This window comes from Puma concolor, chromosome A1, assembly GCF_028749965.1.
Source record: "Puma concolor isolate L17-30 chromosome A1, mPumCon1.1.hap2, whole genome shotgun sequence".
Taxonomy (NCBI): Eukaryota; Metazoa; Chordata; class Mammalia; order Carnivora; family Felidae; genus Puma; species Puma concolor.
In genome coordinates this window covers 51,908,898-51,934,780 of record NC_141667.1, presented here as the reverse complement: position 1 = coordinate 51,934,780, position 25,883 = coordinate 51,908,898, and the positions used below count along the sequence as shown (strand labels likewise).

General features: G+C 39.0%; 1 protein-coding gene and 1 pseudogene across 2 annotated transcripts in view; one reads left to right on the top strand and one right to left on the bottom strand.

The window, feature by feature from the left end:
- TTC1 (tetratricopeptide repeat domain 1) overlaps positions 1 to 25,883 on the bottom strand; it is a 47,002-nt gene that overhangs the window by 11,830 nt on the left and 9,289 nt on the right. For both annotated transcript variants that reach the window (XM_025923516.2, XM_025923515.2), the window contains exons 3-5: positions 8,131 to 8,191; positions 6,603 to 6,715; positions 1,960 to 1,996 (exon numbers count right to left, since the gene is read on the bottom strand). In XM_025923516.2, the coding sequence (XP_025779301.1) occupies positions 1,960 to 1,996; positions 6,603 to 6,715; positions 8,131 to 8,191 (211 nt within the window). The remainder of the gene's footprint in view (positions 1 to 1,959; positions 1,997 to 6,602; positions 6,716 to 8,130; positions 8,192 to 25,883) is intronic.
- On the top strand, positions 12,901 to 13,820 carry LOC112860264 (transcription factor BTF3 pseudogene; annotated as a pseudogene).

Genomic DNA, 25,883 nt, shown 5'->3' with positions numbered 1-25,883 from the left:
GGGCAGAGAGAGAGGGAGACACAGAATCCGAAGCAGGCTCCAGGCTCCAAGCTGTCAGCACAGAGTTCAACATGGGGCTCCAACTCACAAGCTGTGAGATCATGACCTGAGCTGAAGTCGGACGCTCAACCAACTGTGCCACCCAGGTGCCCCATAACACCCTTTCCTTTATCCAACAACAATTGCCCTTTGAAAAATCCTCTGCCCATGTTTTGGATCAACTATATACTGTCTTTCTCCTATTCGTTTGTTTCTTTTTCTGTTAGAAAGCAATGTCATGGCTCTAGAACTTTTTTCTCTTCAAGTAATATACTCAACTTTTACTCATTCATGCTTTTAGTAACTATTTCTTTAGTACCAAATATATGTACTTCATGTAGTATTATCTCTAGAGTATAGTGGTAAACAAGCAGACAAGATCCTTCACATGAAGCTTTAAGCTATTCTAGTAGATAAGTGAAGGGAGGAAAATAAGGTAACTTCAGAGAGTGCTCAAAGACTATGAAAAGGGAATATCTGAGGGAAGCCAGCCATTTGAAAGGTGGAGTGGTTACAGAAAAAGGAGATCTGAACATCAGCAAACTGTTCCTAATTTAAATTCTTCTAACCCACACATCTCACACAAATTAAGGTTAAATACCTTCCTCCAAACAAAACAGTATATTCAGAATTAGTTCTAGCCCAACACAGTAATAGATCGAAAGTACTTTGCTAGATTCATAGTAACACTTTCCTTCAGTATATTAAGAAGGAAATACTAAGTATACAGAAATACTAAGCATAAAGAAAAGAAAGCCAGTAAAGAAGGTGATTAATTAATGTGAAGAAAAAAAAGAGAGGAGTTCATGCTGAGCATGAGTGGGACTAGATAACATACAAGCTTCCTTCTAACTCTTCAATTCTCTAAAAGAAAATACTATCCAAATATGGAAAACTGAAAAAATTTCCCAAATTAGTAATTACCTAGAAATTCATGAGTAGTAGTAGGATGCAAGGAAAAGTGATCATGTGTATTCTCCAAACCAACTGTCTGGACTATTAGGAAATTTTTGAAACAAAAACAAAAACCAACCAACCAACCAACCAACCAATCAACCAACCAACCAACAACCCAATAGTGATCCTATGGCTGGGAGTGTGTCTATATGTTGGTGAGATGAAAAGACCATAATGGAACCCAGGTAGCAGACAGTAAAGTCTCGGTTCACTGTGTAGAATCTGAAAATGTAATTAAAATGATGGCAAGTAGGTTTGGAGGAATTATTACAAGTGAAAAGAGTACCAGTTCCCCAATAGAAGCTGCCCCTCACTGTGCTGCTTCTCTCTCCACAAATACACAGATCCAGATGCCCTAGCAGCAGTTAAAATCTTCAATTTCAATCTCTTCAGAAAGTAATTCAGACACTACAGAAGTGAATCCTGTTCCATGGGTTTCTGTTGCCAAGGTAGCTTTGAATTTTTCTTTCCATATTTACTAACACAGGATAAACTGACAGAACTATCTATTCAAAAGCATGTATACTAAGGTGACTGTTATACAGTACCTCCAAGAAGGCTGAACTATAAAGCTTCTTCTTTTAAAGGTTCCAAAATAAGGGTACACACATGTACAAGTACAGTTGACCTTTGAACAACGTGGGGGTCAGGGCAGGTGCTGACCTGTTTACCAGAAGCCTTACCAGTAACAGATGATTAACACATACTATGTATATATGTTATATACTGTATTCTCATAGCAATGGAAAGCTAAACAGAAAAAAATATTAAGATATCATAAGAGAAAATACATATAGAGCACTTTAATGTATTTATTGAAAAAACTCCACATATAAGTAGACCCATGCAGTTCAAACCTGTGTTGTTCAAGGGTCAACTACACATATCTGACTGACTCTATTTGTTCAGCTGAGGTAATTAATGCTCTCATATGTTAACATACAACAAGACTAAAAAGTTTACCTTTGTTGCAGTCACTGATGGCCATCTCTTTCTTGTCCTAAAAGGAAACAAAACATTAATATGTGTCACCCTAGTTCTATCTTAATAGTTCAAAGAGTCAATAACATACACTGATCATTAATAACTGCTTGTGGAGATGCACAATACTCTTCAAAGACATCACATGAAAACATGCATGATATTTCCAAGCTAAAATTCAAACTAATGGTGACAGCTCTGATGTAAAAGCCTTCTAGCAACAAATTATTCATAGTTTCTTCCTAACACCTTTAAAGATTGTTGCAATTGACCTATTATATTTGCAAGGCACTTCACATTAGAATGCTGATATTGAGAAAAGGTTGTGATCAATGAGCAGGGCAAACGATTGATATATGAATACCTGTTAATAACCCTCCTCTTTGGCTAGCTGTTGTATTCTCCCACCCAAAGTGCTATCTTCCAGAAAGTATGCATTATGGACACACACTGTGGCTTATCATTAGTCTCGGTTATAAATCTTAATTTATCCACTGATGAAATAAAAATACAAAACAATTCATGAAATAAGGTATCTAATTAAACTTGCTGAATCTAGAAGAATGGCATAGTGGAAAGAACACTGGATGTCAAAAGAACTAGACTGGAAATCCAGCTCTGACACTAACCTATTTAACTCTTCAAGCAATGTCTATTTTCCCCAAATCAGAAGTTTTCTACAATATTTCAGAAATTTTAATTCAAATAAATGTTCAATACTTCCTATAATGGCTATTGGAGAAAACACTAAATATTTTACACAATATTTCAGAGCAATGTCTATCAAACTGGGTTTCAGAATTCAATCAAAAACAATTCCAGGAGTGGGGAGTGACTGCCTAATCGGTACAGGATTTCCTTTTGGGGGTCACAAAAAAGTTCTGGAACCAGACAGTGGTGATGGTTACATAATATTGTGTATATATTTAATCATACTGAATTGTACAGTTTAAAATGGTTAAAATGGTCAGTTTTATGTTATTTTGCATTTTACCCACAACAAACAAAAAAGGTTTCAGAGTCATCTGGGAGTCACTAACTATATTATCTCTCTTCCAATGTTCACCGTAACAATTTACATATTAAAAGCTCTATGAAGTCCCGTAGTAAAGATATCTGTATACTTTTGTGTAAGTCAGTATTTCCCTAACTCACCATATTTGCATAAATCTAAAACACACAATTTCATATTAAATTCTTTTTTTTTAATCTTAAATGTTTCTTTATTTTTGAGAGAGACAGAGACAGGCTGTGAGTGGGTTAGGGGCAGAGAGAGAGGGAGACACAGAATCCGAAGCAGGCTCCAGGCTCCGAGCCATCAGCACAGAGCCCAACGCAGGGCTCGAACTCACAGACTGTGAGATCATGACCTGAATTGAAGTCGGAAGCTCAATCGAGTGAGCCACCCAGGCACTCCTTAAAAAAAAATTTTTTTTAATGTTTTTATTTTTTTTTTGAGACCAAGGGAGACAGAACATGAGCAGGGGAGGGGCAGAGAGAGAGGGAGACACAGAATCTGAAGCAGGCTCCAGGCTCTGAGCTGTCAGCACAGAGCCCGACGCGGGGCTCGAACTCACAGACTGTGAGATCATGACCTGAGCTGAAGTCGGACGCTTAACCAACTGAGCCATCCAGGCGCCCCTACAATTTCATATTTTAAAGTTTCTAAAATAGGAGTAAATCTTTACAACTTATGTGTATATTGGTGGTGGTGGTATTCTTTGTGCCCCTAAAAAACCGCTAAGTGGCAATGCATCTTATCAATAACCAGCCCCTGCAGATCAAGGAATTATGGCATTTTACTCTGGAATCCTTTGTTTGAGGCTTATAGTCTACTAACACCTCAGGGCACCCAGGTATTGTCTGCTGCTAAGAGTGGCAGTCCAAGGTGCTGTGTATTAGGGGCGCCTGGGTAGCTTAGTCAGTTAAGCATCTGACTTCAGATCACGATCTCACGGTTTGTGGGTTCAGGCCCCACATGGGGCTCTGTGCTGACAGCTCAGAGCCTGGAGCCTATTTCAGATTCTGTGTCTCTATCTCTTTGCCCCTCCTCCAATCACAATTTGTCTCTGTCTCTCTCAAAAATAAAATAAACATTAAAAAAAAATTTTAAGTGCCATGCAATTGAAAACTCAGAACCTATTTGCCATCGTTTCATAACTTACATAAGTCACACACACACACACACACACACACACACACACACACACACACACACACACACCACATTGTATATAAGGACAGTTTTAAAAATTTAGGGCTTTGTCTGCTCTTGTGTAGCCAGGCCTAGAGCTGAAACTCTGCCCTAACTCCAGTTGGCCTTTATTCACCAGATGTGAAATGTAAAGCCTGGTCAGTGTTGTTCAGTCAGGGATGCTGAGCCTACCTTTCAGAAATCCTAAAAGCAGTTAACCCACCACTTCTTGAAAAACTCAGAATATGCTCCTTATATCACTTCCAGTGCATTAATCCTGGAAGTTTTCATGTTTCTAATTTTAGAATCGTAAAATATTAAGAGTACAACTTAAAAGAATAAACAACTGTGCTAACAAAGCTATCCCTTGTACAGGAAACAGTCACAGAACAGCTCTCTTTTGAGCTCTTCTCAGATGTGACAGACAAAAGACTAGCAAGACCATACCTTTTCCTAATTCCAAGAACCTGGTCAATGATACTAGTTCAACCTAGGCAGTATTAGTAACTTGGCAACTGTGGAAACAAAGAATTCCAAATCTCAGGAGCCAAATGGGTATGATGCCTTTTCTCTGAAATTCAAGATAACCCTGATGTCATTTCACAATGACAATTTCCAGTCTGAGAATGTGGCAAGATGTCTCCAGGAAGCAAAAGCAAAAGATTTTTCCAGCTAAGTGTAAAAACTGTTAGGTGTGAATTCAGGTCAATGGTAGAAATATATGAATGAATATTGTTCTAAGTAAACTAAATTATTTTATTTCTTCGAACAAAAAATGTCTGTGTACTCTAGAATTCTTTCTTTTCCCATGCCACATGAATCACTCTAAAAACACTTCACCTTGGAAATTGAATCCACTAATCAAACATACAGGTTTAAACATACCAAAACCCCCCCACCTTTTTTCATGTCTAATTACTGAAATAATTCCCACCCTACCCCCTTAAAAAAAAAAAAAAAACACCCTTACTCATCCAAAGTGACTTTGGTAGAGGTACTGGAGAATTTCTGGCAACAAGATAAAGTGACATAGATACCTGATCTAAACAAACAAAAAACTACTTAAGCCAATCCTGACCATGTTTTGTGGCTGCTTAAAGGTATGCTAAATAACCCACTCTTTGAGCTTTGGATATAAATAGCCAGAATTTTAAATAATTGGTATGGCTTTTTTCAAAACTCTCACATCATTTCAATCCACTAAAATAGACTCTGTTGACTAAACAGGAATAGCAGATAAATCAACAAGAAATCTAACTTTTAATACCAATATAACACAAAACAAATACAACTGTACTCTTCTCTACACTCTTGTGGTTCGAAGTTCTCAAACCGTCAGAGATACAAAATGCATTTGAACTTTCCCGGACACTTACTTTACACTTTAGGGGCCTCTCATCTTAACTGTTGGATTTCTGCCTGTGTCCATACTTTTGACAGAAAATCAGAATCCTAGGAATAAGCATTTTGAAGTCTAGAGTTTTAATCAGTGTTTCCCTGTCCCTTTGAGTCTTTATCTAGAATTCCAGAGGCCTAAAATAAACAGCTGCAGCTATTCCAGGATATATATTACTTCGTTTTTTGCTTGCTGGAGAATTTGTCAGTGTTCCTCCCATGAAAGCATTCGATCAACCTCTCCAACAAGGAATGTTAAGAGTAATCTGACTCAAGTTTTTTCCTTTAAGCAAACAAACAAAAACATTTATTTTGAGGGGGGGGAGGGGGGGGAGAGAGAGAGAGACAGAGAGAATATGAACACATGGGAGCAGGGGAGGGGCAGAGAGAAAGGGGGAGAGAGAATCCCAAGCAGGCTCCATGCTAAGCATAGAGCCGGACACGTGGCTCAATCCCATGACCATGAGATCATGACCTGAACCGAAATCAAGAGTTGGATGCTCAACTGACTGAGCCTCCCAGGCACTCCCAGATACTTTTCTATCTTCCCTGTGCCCTTTACATCAGGGAAATACATGGGCAGGACAAGGGAAGCAACTTTAAGCCCCTGTGCTAGTTGTTCGTTTTTTTTTTTTTTTTTAAGATTTTATTTTTAAGTAATCTCTACATCCAAGGTGGGGTTCGAACTCACAACCCTGAGATCAAGAGTGGTAGCCCCCATGCTAGTTTCGGAACAAAAGCTACCCTATGAAACACTGCAAGTTCATGTACTTCTTAAAAAGAAATGGTCAGGGGGCAGCTGGGTGGCTCAGTTGGTTAAGTGTCCAACTCTTTATCTCGATTCAGGTCATGATCTCATGGTTCCTGAGTTCGAGCCCCATGCTGGGTGGGGCTCCACACTGATAGTGCAGTGCCTGCTTGGCATTCTCTTTCCTTCTCTCTGCCCCATCCTTGTGTGCATATGCTCTCTCTCCCAAAATAAATAAATAAAAACTTTTAAAAAGAAAAAAGAAAAAAAAGGGTTAAAAACACATACCTGTTTCATCCTTGCAGCGGCTCTATTTGAAAACAGAATAGACCTGTCTTTCTGGAAGCAGGATGGGCACATCTGAAGGGCTTGACTGTAAGAACTCTCAGCTTCTATATAATCTGAAGATAAGGTAAAAGAGGTCATTAAGATTTTGTCCCTGCTATTATTGTATGCCATAGTATCTCAGAATGCATAGCTTTCCATTCACAAAAGTCTCAAACAGAATGTTTTGTATGTTTAACTTTCATTTGGCTTACCCATTTAGTAAGAAATGTTGAAAGGGGATTAGAGAACTGGACAGATGAAAGAGACTAAAGTTGGGATTAATGGCTTAAGATAAAAAAAATTCTCTGTATGTATTTTCATTAAAGATATTGTGCTTTTATGGAGTCACCAGCCAAAACTGCTTCTCTGAAATGCTTGGAGACACATTTTATGGAGCTAAAAGCAACAATGTAAAAATCAGTGGTTGACTAACGACCTAAAGAGAAAATGGTGATAAATTTATTTATTCACTGCTATGCACAGAATTACATGGTCAGGGCACTAAAAGAAAATTGCCTGTTCACTCCTTTCTCAGGTTGGAAATATTTAACACTAAAATACAAAGAGATATGCTTTCAAAATTAGAAACATTAGTTCTCTTAGAAAAAAAAAAGTGATGATGACTAAACAGAAAGAAAAAAAATTAACTTTAAAAATAACTAGAGAGGAAAATGTTACTACTCCTAGTTTTCTAAACCATACACATTTTACATATGTGATAGAATACTACTGTAAGATCACATAGTTCCCCCAAAATATCCGAATGAACCCAAGTTATTCCTAAGCAAATGTAAAAAATGCAGAAGGAAATGGAGAACATCTCTCTACTTAAGGCAGCCAAAGAAAAGGGCACATGAAAGACCAGCCAAAGTACAAACAAAATACTTCCCTAGGCCACACTGGAACCACGGGGCCAGTTTTTACAGCATCATTACAATTGAGGAACAGGGATCCTGTTTTTACATTAATGAAGGCAGCAGCCTTTTAACCTTGCAGGATAGTTTTCCAATGCATCACTTGAAGAGTCTGCCCTCCTAACTTTTAGATCTATAGTGGATTACAGAAAAGAAAAAGTATGCCTGTGCCAAGAGACATGTGGTAATTGATCACCATCAGGTGAGAATGATCTGGACCTGGTGAAAAACAAAATTTCAAGGTGCTGGGAAACAACACTGTATTGTTAGTAGTTTAGGTCTGCTAGTTGTTCCCAAATGTTCTCTGGTGTTTCTTCACACTCTAAAACAGAATGAGGACGCAAATGATTAGACATCGGTGCCTTACCTCCCTTTTTTTTTTTTTTTTTAAATGTTTATTATTTATTTTGAAAAGGAGAAAGAGGGAGGGGGTTGAGAAAATCCGAAGGAAGCTCTGTGCTGTCAGTGCAGAGCTCAACACAGGGCTCAATCCCATGAACTGTGAGATCACGACCTGAACCAAAACCAAGAGTCAGATGCTTAACCAACTGAGCCACCCAGGCACCCGACCTTACCTCCTTTCTTAAACTGCGCGTTCCCCTCCTCCTTTAGTCTAGTGCTCTCTTCTCTTCTCTTCTGCAAGAGATCAATTACATCATTTCTCACAATGTTATAAGTGAGCAAAAAGGTTAGTTTTCATTAGGCTTTTAACAGGAAGTAACTGATTTTGTTTTTTCAGCTTGACTTTTGAGAACTGGGTCAGTTTTATCTAAATCTCAAACAGATACAGAGAAACACCTGACCATCTGGCAAATCATCAACTGAATTCTTGATGTTTAAAACACAAAACCTGGGTTTCCGGTGTTTAAATATTTTGCATGGAATAGTAATTTAGGTATCATTTAATTTCTCTTTACTCAAAATAAAACTAAACAACATACCCACTGGCATGCACACCTCTGCAAATTCAAATTCTGAATCTGCTACTTGTTAAATGTATTTTGGACAAGTTCCCGATCATTCTAAGCCTTAGTTTCTTCCTCTAAAAAATGAGGCTTTATAGTTTTATGGATTAAAGTGATAAGGTGCATAAAGCACCCAATACACTGCCTGGTAAATAAGGGCACAATAAATACGAGCTATTACTTTTCTGTAAAATAAGTTATTTAATACATACTGAACTACAAGTGTGGTTTACATGATAAAGATGACCTACAGAATGCTGGTAGAGTGTGTTACAGGGAACAAAGCCCATCTGCAGGGTCAGGGCAACATTCTGTTAACAGGATAACACAAGGAAGTCTGAAGAAACCGAGATAAATAAATCTTTAGTTTCTGAGCTGCTTCTAACAACTCAGAAATTCACACAGATGGCCAAGCACCCATCATACTCAAAGGCAGAGTGAATGTTATTCTGCAAAGATGCACATGCTATCCCCATGTGGTTTGCTTCCAGACCTAAACATCTTAGCAATACGGTCGGCACAAGCAGAGTTGGCAGAAGTGCCTGCCTGCCACCTTCTGAAAGAGCTTGAGAGAGAGAGAGAGAGAGAGAGAGAGAGAGAGAGAGAGAGAGAGCGCAAGCGCACACATGCAAGTGAGGGAGAGGGGCAGAGGGAGAGAGAGAGAAAGAACCTTAAACAGGCTCTCTGCTCAGCACAAAGCCTGACACAGAGCTTGAACCCATGACTCTAGGATCATGACGAGAGCTCCCGACTAAATAAAAACTTCAAAGGGAGGAAATACAGTTAGCAGCTTATTTCATGCACAGGAAAAGCATGGAGCCTAAACAACTAGGACTCTTCAGATTAGGAACCAAAGAGGGGCGCCTGGCTGGCTCAGTCAGTTAAGCATCTAGCTCTGTATTTCGTCGCAGGTCATGATCTCACGGTTCATGAGATGGAGCCCCGTGTTGGGCTGTGTGCTGCAGCGTGAAGCCTGCTTGGGATACCCATTCTCTCTCATTCCCCCCCGGCCCTCACAATAAATAAATAAATACATACATACATACATACATACATACATAAATGCTTTAAAAAATGTATATATAAAAAAAGATTAGGAACCAAAGTAAAAATATGTCTATAGATTTGTAAATACACTGTTGAGACCAGGGTGCTTCCCAAATGCATTATTATACTCTAGATGATGAAGCTCAGTAAAGAAACTAAAAGGTGAGTATAAAATCAATCTCATTTTTATGGTATCTACTATGTGTCAGATATACGACATATACAATAATTCATTCTAAAATATAACATATCTGGAACAGGGCTATTCTAAGGGAATACAAGAAAATAATATGGGTGATGGTGATGGGAATCAAAATATAAGAATATGGTCACACTTCGTTACCTAGTATTACCTAGGAGAGAGGTCGTAATGTTCTCTATGGTATCACAATTTATGGATGCAAGCAAAAAAGACTGTATCTTAGGTAAAAAAAATTTTAATGTTTCTATTTATTTTTGAGAGAGAGAGAGAGAGACAGAGCATGAGCAGGGGGCAGGGGTAGAGAGAGAGGGTGACACAGAATCTGAAGCGGGCTCCAGGTTCTGAGCTGTCAGCACAGAGCCTGATGCGGGGCTCGAACTCACAGAATGTGAGATCATGACCTGAGCTGAAGTCGGACGCTCAACCAACTAAGCCACCCAGGCGCCCCAGGTAAAAAAATTTTAAAGAGGGGAAGATTCACTGGAAAGATACTGGTACTCACAGAATCACTGGGAGGCCTAAAAACACAGGCTTAGAAAATGGGCAGGATTCAAGGCAGCTCTGTTAAGTCAAGAAGCAAGAAAGCATTAACTGTCTTTTATTTATTTATTTATTTATTTATTTATTTATTTATTTATTTTCTGGGGGGGGGGGCGGGGGGGCGGGGGAGCACAGAGCAAGAGCGAGAATGAGAGAGAGAATCCCAAGCAGGCTCCACATCATCAGCACAGAGCCCGATGTGGGCCTGAACCCACGAACCACAAGACCATGACCCGAGCCGAAAGCAAGAGCCAGACGCTTAACTGTCTGAGCCACCCAGGCTCAGTTAGGCTTCCCTAACTGTCTTTTAGTGGAAGGGCTGTAATAGGAGCAAATAAATCCTAACTATTTCCTTTTCTTTGCCCCAATCGAAATTCAAAGTCTTGCTTAGGAGCATCCAATAAGCCAAGCATAGCTCATATGCCTTGGCTGTCAGAGAATGGAACGAGGAACACGGGGTAAGACCCCTGAACAAGACTACAATGCAGAAGAATTCTTCCAGCTAGGAAGGGGAGTTGGATGCTGGAAGCAAAGAAAACTCCATAACAAGTTTGGCTAAAAATCTTTTCAAGAAGACATACAGATGGCCAACAGACACATAAAAGATGCTCAACATTACTAATCATCAGGGAAATGTAAATCAAAACGAGACATCACCTTACACCTGCTAGAATGGCTAAAATCAAAAAGATAAGAAATAACATGTGAAGAAAAGGAACCCTTGTACACTGTTGGTGGGAATGTAAACTGGTACAGCCAGTGTGGAGGTTTTCAAAAAACAGCCATGATATGGAAGCAACCTAAATGAACAGATAAGAAAGATATGTTATATATACACAGTGGAATATTATGCAGCCATAAAAAGGATGAAATAGTGTCATTTGAGACAATATGGATGGACCTAGCAGGTATTATGCTAAGTGGTATAAGTCAGACAGAGGAAGACAAATACCAAATGATTTCAGTCATAAGTGGAACCTAAACAAAAACAAATGAATCAACAAACAAAAAGCAGAATCAGACCTATAAATACAGAGAACTGGCAGCTACCAGTGAGGAGGGGTGTAGGGGGTTGGGCAAAACAGGTCAAGGGCAGAGGGAAATACAGGCTTCCAGTTATGGAATGAATAAGTCACAGGATTAAAAGGCACAGCATAAGGAACATAGTCAATGATATTATAATAGCAATATATGGAGACAGATGGTAGCTACAATTGTGGTGAACATAGATAGCATCATGTATAAACTTGGTGGATCACTATGTTGTACACCTGAAAGTAATGTAACATAGTGTGTCAACTGTACTGAAAAAAAGTTATTTCAACCCTGAAGAGCCAAAGCAACCCTGACAAAGAAGAACAAAGCTGGAGGCATCATGGTCCGATTTCAAGCTATATTACAAAGCTATACTAATTAAAATAGTATGGTATTAGCATAAAAACTGACGCATAGATCAATGGAAAACAGAGGCAAGAAATAAATGCATGCATATGCAGTCAATTAATTTATGACAAAAGAGCCAAGAATATACAATGGGGAAAGGACAGTCTCTTCGATAGATGGTGTTGGGAAAACTGGACAGCCACATTGTGAAAGAATGAAACTGGACCACTGTCTCACATTCTACACAAAAATTAACTCACAATGGATTAAGACTTTAATGTAACACCTGAAACCATAAAAAATTTCTAGAAGAGCATACAGGCAGTAAGTTCCTTGACATAGATCTTGCTGATGATTTTCTGAATCTGACACCAAAAGCGAAGGCAAAAAAGGCAAAAATAAACAAGTGGGGCTATATCAAACTGAAAAATCTTCTGCTCAGCAAAGGAAACCATGAACAAAATGAAAAGGCAACCTACTGAATGGGAGAAAATGTTGGCAAATCATATATCTAATAAAGAGTTAATATCCAAACTATATAAACAACTCATACAACTTAATAGCAAAAAAACCAATCAGATTAAAAAATGGGCAGAAGATGTGAACAGACTTTTTTCCAAAGACATACAGATGGCCAATAAGTACATGAAAAGATGTTCAACATCATTAATCATCAGGGAAATGCAAATAAAAACCACAATGAAATAACACTCACACTTGCTAGAATGGTTATTACTTAAAAAAAAAAAAAACAAACAAAAACAAGAAACAAATGTTGAGGATGTGGAGAAAAGAACCCTTATGCACTGTTGGTGGGAATGTAAATTGGCACAATCACTATGGAAAATTGTATGGAGTTTCCTTAAAAAAATAAAAATGGAATTACTATATGACCATATGACCCAGGAATTACTATAGGACCCATATTCCACTTCGGGGTATTTAGCCAAAGAAAATGAAAGCACTAACTTCAAGAGATATATGCACCTTTATGCTCACTGCAGCATTATTTACAATAGCCAAGATACGGAAACCTAAGTGTCAGTCAACGGATGAAGGGATAAATTGTGGATTGGGCCTCATTCCAGCCTCCTTCTAGCTACCACCTTGCACCCCCACGTGTGACCACCTTAGCTCAGCTGCTCTGCCCAAGACTCCCTGAGCGCTAACCCTAGTCGCCTGCTCGGTTCCATTTCTGACCCCAAAAGATGAAAGAAACTATCACGAACCAGGGTAAACTTGCCAAACTGCAAGCAGAGTGTGCAGCTCACTGAAAGAAGGGGGATCACAGAATGGCGACATGATAAAAAACTTCAGTTCTCCTTAAAGAAGTTGGGGGTAAACAGTATCTCTGGTATTGAAGAAGCGAATACGTTCACAAACCGAGGTATAGTGATCCACTTTAACAACCCTAAAGTCCAGCCATTCTTGGCAGTGAACACTTTTCAACATCACAGGGCATGCTGAGACAAAGGAGCTGACAGAAATGCTCCCCAGGATCTTAAACCAGCGCGGTGCAGATGGTCTGACTAGTTTAAGAAGAGATGGGCTAAAGCTTTGCCCGCACGATCTGCGGATGGAGAAGAACCACTAGCTACCAGAGAGGAGGAGGAGGATGAAGTTCCAGATCCTGTGGAAAGTTTTTGATGAAGCTTCCAAGAATGAAGCAAACTGAACTGAGTCAGCTTCTGGAGAAGATAAAACTTGAAGAAGTTACTGGGAGCTGCTATTTTATGACTGCTTTTTAAAATTCTGTTCATGGATCTCTAATATTTTTAAGCCCAAGCCTCTGGGACAATGCAGCTCTTTTTAGTTTTTGCTTATATGCAATTCATTCTTTGCAGTGAATTAAGCTGAAGAAACCTGGGGATAAAGTTTGAAACAAGGTTAATAAAGTTCTTTGCCTAGTAAAAACAAAACAAACAAAAAAACAAGAAGAAAAAGAAATTGTGATGTATATATACACACAACTGAATATTATTCAGCCATAAAAAAATGGAATCTTGCCATTTGCAATAACATAAATTGATCTCGAGGGCATTACCCTAAATGAAGGAAAAGATAAATATGATTTTTCTTATATGTGGAACCTAAACAATAAAACACAAAAAAATCCCAAGCTCATAGAAACAGAGAATAGATTGGCAATTGCCAGAGGTGGGGTTAGGGGGTGGGAGACATGAGTGAAGGGGGTATGAAAAAAAGATTATAAAACAATTTTAATTAAGGTAAAATTACAGCCCTATAAATAATAGCAAATTCATGGTCAGTTTTTAATTCATACACACAAAACGCATAATTGGCCAATTAGGTTCTAACGGTGAAAAGTTTGACATTAGAATACATATTAATGTAAGGTAGCATATTAATAAGTTAAAAGAGAAAATTACATAATCATACGAATAAATGCATCACAGGTCCTAAAGGTCTTTTTTTTTTTTCAACGTTTATTTATTTTTGGGACAGAGAGAGACAGAGCATGAACGGGGGAGGGGCAGAGAGAGAGGGAGACACAGAATCGGAAACAGGCTCCAGGCTCTGAGCCATCAGCCCAGAGCCCGACACGGGGCTCGAACTCACGGACCGCGAGATCATGACCTGGCTGAAGTCGGACGCTTAACCGACTGCGCCACCCAGGCGCCCCGAAAGGTCTTTAATATATTTTAAAAGGCTATTGCAAAAACAAAAATTCTTTAGAGAAGAACAACTCATCAAGTTACTAGAGTTTAATATCCATTCTGAACTTTCAGTCTCTGTTTTAACTCTAATTTCAAGCTACTATGTAAGCTATAATCTGTTCTCCATTGCAAACTCATCAGGAATGTTTTATGAACACAGATGAATCACTCAGACTGCCAGATCAGACTCGTGTGGGGTGTTGTGTGTGTGCGTGTGTGTGTACTCGCACGCGCGCGTATGTTAAGAGTTTAATCACTCTTTGGTAAATTTAGAACACTGACATACCAGTAGGCAAAACTTAGATCCAAGGTATACCAGAAGGAATTAATGATGATGGCCAGCCTGAGCAGGCAGTCTGGGAAAAGCTCACAGTGTCTTTTTTCAAACTATATTTTTTTACTTGAGTGTAGCTAATACACAATGTTACATTAAGTTTCAGGTGTACAACATAGTGATTCCACAAGTTTAAACATTATGCTATGCTCAGTGTCTCTGTAACCAGGACTAAAGGTTGAACTGGCAGAGGGAAGAGATCCAGATCATATTTCTGAAGCCAATTATTCAAAGGAAGGCATTTTATTTTTTCAGCTGACAAATCACAACTCAGTGACCCATTAAGTAGTAAACACTGGAAAAGAGCTGCTGTTTCCACAGATTGTGTAAATTGAGGATTAATGCAATTATCACTATCATGCTGAATATCTCCTTGGAAACAGCTAAAAATAGTACATTTAGGAGAAAGCTGCACTACTCCCAGCTGTGCCAAGGGACTATCTTGATCCCAGTACAAAGACTAGGGTTTATGCTGCTGCCAGAACATTCTCTTTCTCCAAAAGACGGCACGCATACTGTGTAATATTACTGGAATCCAAGCACAGATTGTATCATGAGTCTTATTTAGCATGCTAAATGCCAAGAACATACACATATAAATGAGCTGGTGGTGTTGACATTCAGCAGCATTATCAGGTTCAAATTGTTCCAGGTTCTGGTATAACGTATAATGTGGTTAGGAGCCCTGTCATATGTCTCTACAATGTCCTTTTTTTTTTTTTTTTTTTTTTTTTTGAGAGAGAGACAGACAGACAGCGAGACAGACAGACAGAATCCAAAGCAGGTTCCCGGCTCTGAACTATCAGTGCAGAGCCCAAAGCGGAGGGGCTCGAACTCACAAAATGTGAGATCACCACCTAACTGAAGTTGGACGCTTAACTTAACTGAACCACCCAGGGGTCCCTTAAAGTAAACTTTATATTCAATGTGGGGCTTACATTCACGACCCCAGAGATCAAGAGTCACATACTCTACTGACTGAGCCAGCCAGGTAGGTGCCCTTCCACAAGGTCTTTTAACACATTCCAGAGGCTTCACAGAGAAATATCTGCTCTAGAATTTTATTTCCATAACAATGGAAACCAAAGAAATTTTACAGAGCTCTTTACTCAGTATTCCTCCCCATCATGGAAAACTCAGGAAGAAACAGTGACATTATTCTGCATTGTAAATCATCACAGGAGCTGTCAAGGAAAACCCCAAAGAGATAATGCTCGTGATGAATTGAGTTTATTTCAGCAGTTATTACCCCAACTGCAAACTTTTCAGCCTGGTGTTCAAAATTTAATATAACTTGTATCAGGATATAGCACGTTACTTCTTAAAATCTGCAGTCACATACATTAGCTCATTTGCTTTTTGCAGGGCAATTCTCAGATATGAGCATGAAAGTATTAAATGACCCATTTTACAGGTAAGAAAATCAAGATCAGATATCTCTTGGTTTTCTATTTTTTTTAAACTACATCAAACTTGTATTCCCATCTACTCCACCTTACCTCTCATTACCACCCAACACAAGTCCTTCCTTTAGACAGTCTGCTCTCTTCACTGTCTCTCAACACCTACCACGCTTATCTTTTATCCTTCATTCCATTCCTTTGTATATGCATCCCCACCTTGGAATGCACTTGTTTCTCTTCCGTATTTTCTTCCTAACTGTTTTCCCAAAAACAAAATTTTCCGGGTTTTCAAAGTCACACAAACCATATGTCCTCCCCAGAGCCACCTTTCGCTTCCTTCCCTGCGTGACCTTTCTGTGAATGCACTGTACCTTGTCACCTCTAATTTGGTATATATTACATAACTATATAATTATAACTATATAATACATATGTGTACAAACACTGCAGAATGTTTGGAATGTTACTTAATGCTTCAATGGGTAATACAACATTGTGCAGCCTTCAGACCAAGGCAAGAGGGGCCCCTGTCCAGGCCCTTGGCTGATTGCACCTTTCCTCCCAAGGGGCTCCAGGATTTAGACCAGGCTCCTAAATCTCCCAGCTCACTTCCAGGGGTTCCTATGGGTGGACTTTGCTGTCAGTGCATACCGTGTTCCAGATATGATACTTTGTACTACGCCTGCTCCAGCCTTGGAATCAGCCATTTTTCCAAGGAGTCCTGGATCCTTTTGATGGGGAATGGTATTTAGAAACCAAGATCTGGATGCTAGTACGTTCCCTGTTACTAGCAAGTCATTGTTTTTAGGTCCTCTCAGTGAGAAATCCAGGAGATACAACTTTAAAAAATAAAAAAACAAAAATGCCACAAGTCAAAGAATACATAAACATGAAATCCTATATGCAGTCAGACAAGTGAACACCACCAGATTCTTCCTCACTTTCTCCCACACTGAAAACTCTGGTTCCCAGTAACAGCAATATATTTACTCATTTGCTCTATCCTAAAATTAACAGAAAAGTTCTGAAGTTACTATATGAATATCAGTACCTATGATGAACCTACTATGTAAAGTTCAAGATTTCATTGTAGTTCTTTAAAACAATTTTTTAAATTAATTTTTTATCTTAGAGAGAGAAAGAAAGAGCACGTGCACAAGCAGGGAAGGGGCAGAGAGGGAGAGAGAGAATCCCAAACAGGCTCCGAGCTCAGCACAGAGCCTGACACAGGGCTCGATCTCACAACCATGAGAGAAATCAAGACTTGCATGCTGAACCTACTGAGCCACCCAGGCACCCCTCATTGCAGTTCTTTGTAACTTTAAAATATATCCTACTAAGGGTGAACAGCCAGAGTACTGTGCTTAAAGTTACTGGAATTATCTTTTCTATGTGATCAATTTGATCACATTAATTTCATTGTATTTGTAATCCATTTTAAGGCTTAATTTTTTCCTCATCCTTTCTGGTTTAATTTTAATGTATAAATATTTGAACAGATCAAAACTCAATACTGGATGGGACTTCTGATGTGGCAAACGTAAAAAATAACTATAAATTGGACAAAATGATTAACACCAGCCGTTTCAGTGTCCTAAAAATTGACTAAAAGCTTACAGCAAAGTGAGTAACACTCGTGAAAACCTACTGAACTTCAGAAAACAGCCGTGAAATCTGTGGCTTCCTTGCAAGGACCTGCTCCCCTTCTTCCTCCCATCATTTGACACCGTAGTTCTAATAGAGCAAGGAAGGCCATGAAGAACCAGCAGCACCACTGCTTGAGGAGTCTGAGCTGATTCAAACCGGAGGTGAAATAATCCATGCCCAGTGGTACTGTCAGAAATAAGCAGTAATCTGAGTGGTAAGCAAACAGGGAAGGTCAGGGGTCCTACTAATCTGTGGTTGTGGCCCTGGCTGGGCAAATAAGGGACCCATGGACCAAGCAGAAAGTAACAGGGAGACAGAAGAGGCAGTCACAGAGGTACCTGATAAGCTCTCCTTGTACCCCTAATGGACTGGAGATGGTGCGCAAGCCTGGTAGCAATGAAGAGGACCAAAGCTATTCATGCATGCTTGTCCTATCAGGAACCTGTGCACCTATGCTGAGGAGACACAAGAGGGTCCAGCTGGGCTGACCTGAAAATTCCCTAAAATTGTAATACACTTCTAAATCCACACATAGATCAGTAGGTGGAAGCCTTGTTGGTTTGAGCTGTTTGAACATAATCTCTGACCAGTTATCGGCTGACCACTAAGCTGTATAGAAACAAGAGCAACCCCAAGAAAGCCATACTTAAAAATATCAGCAAGAAAAGGACAAAAACAAAACCCAGCTGAGCAGAGCTGTCAGTGGCCACACAGACACCAGGAGAAATGGACTGTACAGCTTGAGACTAGGTAAAAAGCAACAGTTGCAAAAAAGCAACAGGAAAAATAATGCAAGCAGGGAAGGTGGTGGTAGAGGACAGAATCCAGAGCTGTTACATCCCTACTTAAAACGTCCAGTTTTAACAAAAAATTGTAAGGTATACAAAGAGACAGAAAAATTTGACCCACAACCAGGAAAAAAAAAACAAAACAAGAAATATCTGAATATCACCGATTTTAGATCTAGCAAAGATTTGAAAGCAGCTATAAACATGTTCAAAGAACTAAAGAAAATTGTGTTTAAAGACTTAAATGAAAGCATGACAATGATTAAAAAAAAGAGAACCATTAGCACAAAAACAGACACATAGACCAATGGAATAGAATAGAAACCCCAGAACTAGACCCACAAACGTATGGCCAACTAATCTTTGACAAAGCAGGAAAGAACAGCCAATGGAAAAAAGACAGTCTCTTTAACAAATGGGAGAACTGAACAGCAACATGCAGAAGAATGAAACTAGACCACTTTCTCACACCATTCACAAAAACAAACTCAAAATGGATAAAGGACCTGAATGTGAGACAGGAAACCATCAAAACCCTAGAGGAGAAAGCAGGAAAAGACCTCTCTGACCTCAGCCGTAGCAATTTCTTACTTGACACATCCCCAAAGGCAAGGGAATTAAAAGCAAAAATGAACTACTGGGACCTTATGAAGATAAAAAGCTTCTGCACAGCAAAGGAAACAACCAACAAAACTAAAAGGAAACCAATGGAATGGGAAAAGATATTTGCAAATGACATACAGGACAAAGGGCTAGTATCCAAAATCTATAAAGAGCTCACCAAACTCCACACTTGAAAAACAAATAACCCAGTGAAGAAATGGGCAGAAAACATGAATAGACACTTCTCTAAAGAAGACATCCATATGGCCAACAGGCACATGAAAAGATGCTCAACGTCGCTCATCAGGGAAATACAAATCAAAACCACACTCAGATATCACCTCACGCCAGGCAGTGGCCAAAATGAACAAATCAGGAGACTATAGATGCTGGAGAGGATGTGGAGAAACAGGAACCCTCTTGCACTGTTGGTGGGAATGCAAACTGGTGCAGCTGCTCTGGAAAACAGTGCGGAGGTTCCTCAAAAAATTAAAAATAGATCTACCCTATGACCCAGCAATAGCACTGCTAGGAATTTACCCAAGGGATACAGGAGTACTGATGCATAGGGGCACTTGTACCCCAATGTTTACAGCAGCACTCTCAACAATAGCCAAACTATGGAAAGAGCCTAAATGTTCATCAACTGATGAATGGATAAAGAAATTGTGGTTTATATACACAATGGAGTACTACGTGGCAATGAGAAAGAATGAAGTATGGCCCTTGTAGCAATGTGGATGGAACTGGAAAGTGTGATGCTAAGAGAAATAAGCAATACAGAGAAAGACAGACACCATATGTTTTCACTCTTATGTGGATCCTGAGAAACTTAACAGAAACCCATGGGGGAGGGGAAGGAAAAAAAAAAAAAAAAGAGGTTAGAGTGGGAGAGAGCCAAAGCATAAGAGACTGTTGAGAACTGAGAGCAAACTGAGGGTTGATGGGGGGCGGGAGGGACAGGAGGGTGGGTGATGGGTATTGAGGAAGGCACCTTTTGGGATGAGCACTGGGTGTTGTATGGAAACCAATTTGACAATAAATTTCATATATGTAAAATAAAATAATAAAATAAAATAAAATATAAAAAAAATAAAAAAAGAGAACCATGAAAAAAGGACAAAAATTATTTAAAAAAAATTTTTTTTCAACGTTTATTTATTTTTGGGACAGAGAGAGACAGAGCATGAACGGGGGAGGGGCAGAGAGAGAGGGAGACACAGAATCGGAAACAGGCTCCAGGCTCTGAGCCATCAGCCCAGAGCCTGACGCGGGGCTCGAACTCACGGACCGCGAGATCGTGACCTGGCTGAAGTCGGACGCTTAACCTACTGCGCCACCCAGGCGCCCCAGACAAAAATTATTTAAAAGGAAAAAGTTGAAAAGTCCAATAACTGAAATGAAAAATTCATAGAAAGGAGATTTGAACTGGCATGAAAATTAAATAAAATTCAAGGTAGAGCAATAGACACCCAATCTGAAGAACTGAGAGCAGAAAAAAGATGGTGAAAAATGAAGAGCCCTCACAATACACGTGTTGAGAGTCCCAGAAAGGGGACAGAAGAAATAGTTGAAGAAATAATGGCTGAAATCTTCAAAATGTTGATGATGAAAAATGTTAATCTAAAGATCCAAGCAGCTCAATGAACTCCAAGTACATAGATCCGTATCTAGAACCACCAGAGTCAAAATGTTGAAAGACAAAGAGAAAATCTGAACGAACAGAAGAAAAACAACTTATCAGGTTCAGAACAACAACAGTATTATTATCTGATTTCTCGCCAAAGAAATCAGTGTGATGACATACTCAAAATGTTGAAAGAAAAAAACTGTCAACCAAGAATTAGATATGCAGCAAGACCGTACCTCAAAATGAAGGCAAAATAAAGACATTCACAGATAAAGACAGAAATAGTGCTACCAAACCTCCCTTACAAGACATACTAAAGGAAATCCTTTGGACTGGAAGGAAATGATACCAGACGGTAACTCAAATCGACATGGAGAAATGAAAAGCTTTAGAAATGGTTCTATAGGGAGACCTGGGTGGCTGGCTCAGTCAGTTAAGCTTCCAACTTTGGCTCAGGTCATGATCTCACAGTCTGTGAGTTCGAACCCCACGTTGGGCTCTGTGCTGACAGTTCACAGCCTGGAGCCTGCTTTGGATTCTGTTCTGTGTCTCCCTCTCTCTCTGCCCCTCCCCTGCTCGTGCTCTCTCTCAAAAATAAGCGTTAAAAAAATTTAGAAATGGTTCTATAAATACATTATTTTCTCAATTTCTTTAAAAGACAAAAAAGACTAATTACAATACTTTGTGGATGAGTTTACAACATATAATTGATATAATGTATATGACAATGGTGGCACCAAGGAAGAAGAAACAGTTATCCTGAAGCAAAATTTCTATATTTTACTGGAATTACAAAGTATTAAACTAAACTAGACTCTAATAGGATGCATAATATAAATCTATACAGCAACCACTAAATAAATTTAGCTAAGAAACAGTTTAAATATTAGAAATATTACAACGGTACACTAAAAAATTATCTAACATAAAAGACACTAATTTTAATTTTTAAAAATTAAATTTAAATTTTAAAATATTTTTAATCCCCTTGCTATCAAGAATTAAGACACTTGTAAAGAGGATGACAGTGCTTTAGAACATGTCATCCAGTCCCAGAGAACTCACTTCGAGTTGTTTTGAGAACTATGTTAAAAATAAACCTTTACTGGGCACCTAGGTGGCTGTTGGTTGAGCATCTGACTCTTGATTCTGGATCAGGCCACGATGTCATGGTTCATGAGTTTGGGCCCAGTGACAGGTTCTACACTGACAGCAGGAGTCAGCTTGGGAGTTCTCTCTCTCCTCTCTCTGCCCCTCCCCCTGCTCATAGGCATGTGCTCTCTTTCAAAATAAACAAACATTAAAAATAAATAAATAAACAAACAAACAAACAATAAACCTTTACCTCACTGAATCAGGGACTCACACCACAGATCTTCAGTTGTTTTTCTATAGGTAACCCAAGGCCATTTTCCACTGAATTAGCAAAATGAGTTCTTTGCAGACAGACTAATTCAGTTTGCAAATGTTTTTTTTTTTTTTAATTTTTTTTTTCAACGTTTATTTATTTTTGGGACAGAGAGAGACAGAGCATGAACGGGGGAGGGGCAGAGAGAGAGGGAGACACAGAATCGGAAACAGGCTCCAGGCTCTGAGCCATCAGCCCAGAGCCCGACGCGGGGCTCGAACTCACGGATCGCGAGATCGTGACCTGGCTGAAGTCGGACGCTTAACCGACTGCGCCACCCAGGCGCCCCTAGTTTGCAAATGTTTAAAATCTATGCTTTGCCTTCACAAATATAGGTATGCTAGGATCTTATTTTATTCTATTTTCCAGGGAACAATGTTCTCGGATTATAGGGTAAAAGAATTTCACAGAATAGAGAGAACTGTATTTTCTTAAAGACAAAACAACTTTGAAGTATTATATTGCAAAACACAATCCCAACAAACATTTTATACTTTTAAACTAATCAATTATCTAGTTATTTCTTATTTTTTGAGGTGGGGAGGAGCAGAGGGAGAAGGAGAGAGAGAATCTTAAGCAGGCTCCACGCCCATCACGGAGCCCGACACAGGGCTCGATCTCATGATCATGAGATCATGACCTGAGCCAAAAATCAAGTCAGACAGTTCACAGACTGAGCCACCCAGGTGCTGCTCTGCAGTTATTTTTAAATTTCATCACCACTGAGGGGCGCCTGGGTGGCTCAGTCCATGAAGCGTCTGACTTCAGCTCAGGTCATGATCTCATGGTTTGTGGGTTTGAGCCCCGCGTCGGGCTCTGTGCTGACAGCCAAGAGCCTGGAGCCTGCTTTGGATTCTGTGTCTCCCTCTCTCTCTACCACTCCCCTGCTCTCCCTCTCCCCAAAATAAATAAACATTAAAAAAATTAAAAAAAAATATTTCATTGCTACTGAGATCTTTCAACGGTGATCTAACCCATGTCTAAATGTGGTTACTTTGATTAATGATACCACTATAAACTAAGTTAGGTTTTAACTGATAATTTAACAGGTGGAAGGTGAGCATTTGGAAAAAAAAATACAAACTCAGTCTGAGTTGATATTAAAATTTAATCAAATCATTGAGGCAAGAGTAGACTTTTAAAAATGGTGCTAGGACAACTTGGTAGTCATTTGGAAAAAGACAAAACTAGAATATATGTTGCATCTTACACAAGAGCAAACTCCAAGTAGACTGGAGATCTAAATATAAAAAGTGAAACCATATAAGTATTGGAAGAAGATACAGGTGAATTCCTCTTTAATCTCATTGTGAGGAATAGCTTTCCAACTGTAACTCAAATCCTAGAGAATTTAAGTTGATACAACTTTAATTTTGGTGTAAACTCGCAAATGTCAGAAGGTGCTCCTTAATTCCCTTATTAATCATGAAACAACCACCTTTTCAGTGCTAGCTAGGAATATTCCCTATTCTTTTTTTTTTTTTTTTATTCCCTATTCTTAAGATCAGTGAATACAAAAGAAACAATTTGGAGCTTATATATACTCCTTCTATCAAATGATAAAAAACTTGCATTAAATACATTTAAAAAATTCATTTAACGATCCTGCAATGATCATAGATTTAATAGATAACAAGGAGAAAATCAAGAGATTCACACCAGCAGGTTAATTTCCATACTGTAAATCTATCAGCAGGTCTCTGCTTCCCCCTGCAGTTTTGTAAAGTAATTGCTATAAAATAAACTTTTAAGTCAAGCACTGTGTTCAAAGATCACATAATGGTCAAAGAGAAGGTTAAAAAAGCCACACACTTACTAAAGGGTTGGAAAATGGAGGCACAAGTACCATTGCTGCTTCAGTCTTATCTAGGTGGGGTGGAACAACTACACACTGAAAGGACTGGAGACACCCATCCTACAAATGATCCTGAAGGGATTCCTTTATCATTAAAAAGAAAGACCAGCTTCAGTTTTGTTTTCTTTGAAATCAGACATCATTTGCTTCACACATACAGACATATTTGTTTTTTCCACAAGTTACTTTTAGAAGTCTTCTAGGGAGTCTGGAGGGAGGTTCTCTGGATTTGAGCTGTAGTGAGAATGTGACCTCTCACTAAGTCTTATCTTTCTCAGGATAGATGACTGACCTATAAGGAACTAATCTTGGAAATATTTCCTTGTTTCTTAGTTCAGAAAGTTCTATTTCCCAAAATTCAATTTAATAGAAATAAATTTCCTTATTTTAGTACTGTTTAAATTCAGCCCAACAAACCTTTTATAGAACCTGAGCAAAGAGGAAGATAAAAGAAAAACATCCCATGAGTCAACTCTTCTGATGTGAGATGCAGTCAGTATACTGGTTATACTTGCGTTTTGGAAGCTTGGTCGTATTTGTTAATCTGGCTTTCTGTCTCCCAAAGAGTGACCACAGTTCTACCTATAACAAAATGACCTGGAGATGTTTGTTAAAGCAGATTCCTGGCTGCCACCTCACAAGTCTGTGCTATCACACACTTCTCAGGGCTTTGCATGATTAAAGATTTCCTGTGACTCTTAGGCACTATACAGTTTGAGAACCATTGATCTACATAAAGTGATCTTCCTTAATAAACACAAGGAACGCTGAATGCCACTTTAACTGTTTCATCAGCAAACAATCTAAAATTATCCCACTAACTTCCAAATGTTTTGGGAGTAAAAATTTTGGAAAAGTTATTTCCCCTGACTTAAACTCAGGATCAGAAATCTAAGGTCTTTCCAATTCTTAAATTCTAGGATTTTATTTAATCATTTGTTAACAGTGTTCGTTAAATCCAATACTAGTAAACTTTAAGAAATTAATAAATATGGCAACCTTAATTCAAAAGGATGCCCATTAAAAAGGAAAAAACAAATCAGAAAGAGTTTTGTCATAAGGTTAACAGAATATGCAGGCCACTATAGAAAAGTTACTGAAAACTTTCTGGAAGCAACCAGAAGAATGTTCCCTGCAAACAGGCCCACTGCTACAGCACCATTGATAACAATTATGAAAATAATGCAATGAGAAGGCAGAAACATGGAAATCAAAAGGATTAAGTACTGTGAGATTAAGGAAAAATGAGAGGGCAATAACTGATGAAGAACTTCTGTTCCAAACAATACTTCAATAATGGTCTCTGGCTAGAGATAAAGTCTTGAAGGAAAGAATAATCCTTTATGTCTTCAGAGCCTAAGGAAAATGTTTTAAAATCCCAGAAATCTTGGGGTGCCTGGGTGGCTCAGTCGGTTAAGCACCCGACTCTTGGTTTCAGCTCAGGTCAAGATCTCATGGTTCGTGAGTTCAAGCCCCATGTCAGGCAGCATGGAGTCTGCTTCGTATTCTCTCTCTGACCCACCCCCATCCCCCAAGAGCTCTTTCGCTCACTCTTTCTCTTCCTCTCAAAATACACTTTAAAATCCCAGAAATCTTGTGCTCTGAGTCCACATTTACCGAACACAGACTTCTGTACTTAAATGGATCTATGGGTGTACCTATTTACAAATGAATACCATGGGCAAACAACTGGTAGGAGGGAGCCAACCCATTAAAGTAACTACCTCTGCACTTTGGCTTACAAATAAACTTTTCATTTATAGCAAGAATTACATCACTAGAGCCCTAATGAACTCTAAGTCCCTTCATCTTCTCCATATTTGTAAATGGAATCACCATCCACCC